The 3,936-nt window shown below is 31.6% G+C and overlaps 1 protein-coding gene across 1 annotated transcript; it reads right to left on the bottom strand.

Annotated features, from left to right (window-relative positions):
• Positions 1 to 1,936: 1,936 nt before the first annotated feature.
• On the bottom strand, positions 1,937 to 2,682 carry LOC148578803 (pathogenesis-related protein 2-like). The gene is made up of 2 exons (XM_088500048.1): positions 2,433 to 2,682; positions 1,937 to 2,345 (listed from the first exon to the last, which is right to left on the bottom strand). Exons 1-2 carry the CDS (start codon positions 2,608 to 2,610, stop codon positions 2,050 to 2,052), a joined length of 474 nt encoding a protein of 157 aa, XP_088356174.1. The 5' UTR covers positions 2,611 to 2,682; the 3' UTR covers positions 1,937 to 2,049.
• Positions 2,683 to 3,936: the final 1,254 nt, after the last annotated feature.

The raw sequence follows: 3,936 nt of genomic DNA, 5'->3' as shown, positions 1-3,936 counted from the left end.
AAGCATTCCGCCAAAAATAAAGAACTGAATCAGAAACATGCAAATCTGGTTTATCACATAACAAAGAGGCTGTTGAAGAGTCAATCTCCTTCATGTTTTACAGATTGTAATTTACTTTTCAATGTTTATCTTTCTGTAATTTCTAGAGTGAAAAGGCATATTGAGAGAGCTCAAGTAAAAGCCAATGAGTGGAAAGAGGCTGAGTGATACACTTGAGAAAAAAGTCTAGAATTATTTCAGATTTCTTTAGGTAAGTCTTTGTCTTGTTTCTTATACCTGTGAGGTATCCCTTTCTTAGTTGGGTTATCACTAAGAGTGAAGAGTTAAGTATTAGCATAGTCAAAGTCAAGTTAGGTTAGAACTTGAGGGTGAATGGATTGTGTCAATCCTGTAGAATTGGTGTATGTAATACTTTAACTATAGTAAAAATTCCACTACTGTTGTGGTGGAGACTGGATGTAAGTTGCATAGCACAAGGCAACCGAACCAGGATACATGATGGTGTTAGCTCTTCTCTTTTCTGCTCTGTTCTGTTTTCTGATATTCATGAGACAAAAAAAATTATCTCATAAATTTTTTGTTGCTGAGTTCAAACAGAATCAGAATTAAAAGTTTGCTTTAATAGATTAATCCAATAACATAAAAAATAGGCATAGATTCAATCCCCTTCTCTAAGTCTACTACAACCTTCAAATTGAATATTTTTTTTGAGTTATAATGAATGGAATTAAAAATGGACCTCCTTTCTATTTTTGAGTTTTTTCTTATAAATTATGAGTTTAGCCTTTTTCAATCTTCAGCTATTTATCTAGAAATCAATAATTATAATGAAGGCGATAAATTATTTATCCATTATCGACTTATAGTATTGATGTGGTTGTTTTATCTAAGGTGTACTTTGGATTTAACCGCATTATAATCACCGATCATGTTTTATTCTATTTAAATATTGCTATATCAATATGGTCTGCCATATCGATTTTCTTATGTTCTTTTCTTACATAATTAATGTTCATCCATCTTTTTAAGAAAAAAATCATGTAATTTTGTTTAATGCACAACTATCAAGAACCTTGGAATTTAAAGTAATTTAAAAATAATAGCAATATATATATATTTCTTAATTAATAAAGAGAGATGATAAAATTAAGTGATACTTTTTATGGTTTATGATGGAGAGGATGAATTTTAGTAAGAAATAAATTTTTTAAATTTAAGAGTTAGTCTTTACTATTTTTTATTTTATTTTTGTGGAAGATTAAAAAGGAGAATGACTTAGGATCAATTGAGAGACCTTAAGAAAGACTAAAACGAGAGGTAGACTCCGTTTCAAGGACCTGAGGGCACACAATTTGATCTTAATGCCATGACTTGTATGGAAATGGATCCTCTCCCGTTTTTTCAACACTTGAAGAAATGCAGAATGATCTCTCACCATTAATTATATAAGTGGAGTCAAAATTAAATATGAAAGAGAAAATGATAAAAGATGAAAAATTACAATTGACATCATCCAGTTTTTTTTTTCACCGGAGAGGATCCACTTCCTGACTTGTACAATGTGGATTTGATAATATTTTGAATTTAACGTTGATGGACCACTTTAATTTGATATATCAATTTAACAGAAAAAAAAATGGAAAACCGATCACATCGTCATCGTTATTATTATTAGTGTCACCTGTGGACAGATTATAATACATATATAACTATTTTGGATTTATAATTTTTTATTCAGGTCGAACCGAGTTTGATAATTATGCTAATTAATTCTATGCTTTGATTGTAAAATCTAAATATAAACTATTGATATAAAATGGGATAAAATATGACTTTTGAGCAAATAAGCTATCGAGTAAAAAGATATTTAGATGGTATAATAATCATTCAAATTTCTTTGATATTAAATTTGATTGATATGAAGCCCAGACAAAGAAAAGTAACACTTATTTTTCTTATTACATGGAAAAAAACCAATTACTTGAAGCATGGGCACACACAAACATGCTCAAAAGAAAACAAGTGCATATGAAGATGGAGCAAAGTGTTCTAATATTGAGCAGGGTTGGCCAAAACGTAACCCTCAATTGCCTTGAAGAGAGCTTCACCCTTGGCCTTACCCTTCTTCATGTCTTCCTCCTCTGGCTTCGCATCTCCTTTCGAGTGGAACTTCACACTCAGCTTCCCTATGGATCCTCCGTTGGGTCCTTCTACCAACTTTGTCTCAAATGTTATCTTCTCCGCCGTGGGAGGCAGCGCCACTCCTCCAACCACGCTGTAGTTGTATGCATAGTTAGCCTCATCTATTGCCTCCACTTTGTGCAAGATAAACTTGGTTTCTCCATCTGCATATATTTCATTATTATTATTACAAGTCACAACACATAATTATCACATATATAGTATGTTTACTGAATTGAGTAGTTACTGACCCTCGACAATGGTGAGTTTCTTGATGGTTCCAGGACCACCGTTTCCCTCGACGATTTCAACACTCTTGACGTCATCAATAATCTTAGGGGTGAGGGAGTCGGCATCCTTCATGGCATTGTAAAGCTTGGCGGGGGGCAGGGTGGAGGTGATTTCATCCTCGAAAGTGAAGACGGCCATGATTGTGAATTAAGAAGCTAAGAGAAGGAATGAGAAGTAGATGGTAATAAGTGAGGTTAGGTTTGTAGTGTGTGGTTGATGAAGAAAGGAGTGGCTTCTATTTATAGGCATATAATGGGGTAATGGGAAATTAGAATAGGATGGTGTGTATGTGAAGTTATGAACGTGCTGACTCGTTGTCAAACATTGCTATTTCGAAAGTATTGAAATTCAAAGAAGGCGTTCTGTTCCGTTAACATTGAATGTTTATGCATACTTGATGAAATAAATTATAGTGAAGTATTGAACGCAAAACCAGATGCAGAATGCGGTGGCATTTCAAGTTAGATCAAAATGTATAGACGCCACGCCCTTCTTGAACTCCCATTTTTTAAGGTAATGTTAGTGAGATAATAAAAATATTTAAATTTTTAAATAAAATTAATTTAGACTATTTGAATTATTTTTTTTAATATTATTTTTAGATGTGTATTATTTTCATTTTACACACTATATTCTTTTGTAATTTGTAATCATTAATTAATTATTATTAGTATTTTTAATAATGTGATATTACATCTAATAATGTAAAATTATTCAATTTTATTTTGTTAGTTAAGTATTGATCATATAATAATAATAATAATAAAAATAAAATTTGTCTTCAATGTTAGGAAGGTAAAAGATTAATACTTGGAACAAATTTAAAATTTGTTCTGTTCTTGTATCGATCATGTTAATGTGATCGATGTATATATTAACTTTAAGAAAGTTGAGCATATTCTATTTTTTTTTTCTTCTAGAAATGAATTATATTTTGTTTTTAAAAAATATAGAGAGTTGAGGTTGGTACTTACAAAACTGTTCTAACACTTAAGTCAATAAATTGAATATGTTTTTGAGTTATATTTTTTGACGATTTTTTATAGTGTTTCTTGTAAATGATGAGTTACTACCCCTTTTCAATCTTCACTACTTGTCTAGAATTGAATAATCATAATCAAAGTGATAAGTTATTTATACATTATCCACTTATAGGATTGATGTAATTGTTTTATCTAAGGAATACCCTAAATTTGACCTGATTCTATCCCGTTTATTAAAGATTTTATTCCGATTAGAACTTGTTCTGTATCGGATTGAGTAATTACTTGCCCTGTATCAAATAGGGGTTGAGCGGAGACTAAAATTCTAAAGTGGTCCATGAGATTGGACGAGTTACCCATATTTGTCCTTGACTTTCAAAATTTTTTAACAGTATCCCTCACATTCAGCTCCGGGACCCATAGTTGTCTTGCAACCCTTTTCGGCGCCAAGTCAGCAAAAAGAGGGATGATCTGGCACCTC

Source organism: Arachis ipaensis, chromosome B1 (genome assembly GCF_059453495.1).
Source record: "Arachis ipaensis isolate K30076 ecotype BB chromosome B1, ASM5945349v1, whole genome shotgun sequence".
NCBI lineage: Eukaryota > Viridiplantae > Streptophyta > Magnoliopsida > Fabales > Fabaceae > Arachis > Arachis ipaensis.
The sequence above is the reverse complement of the archived record's forward strand: the minus strand, read 5'-3'. Positions and strand labels throughout refer to the sequence as shown.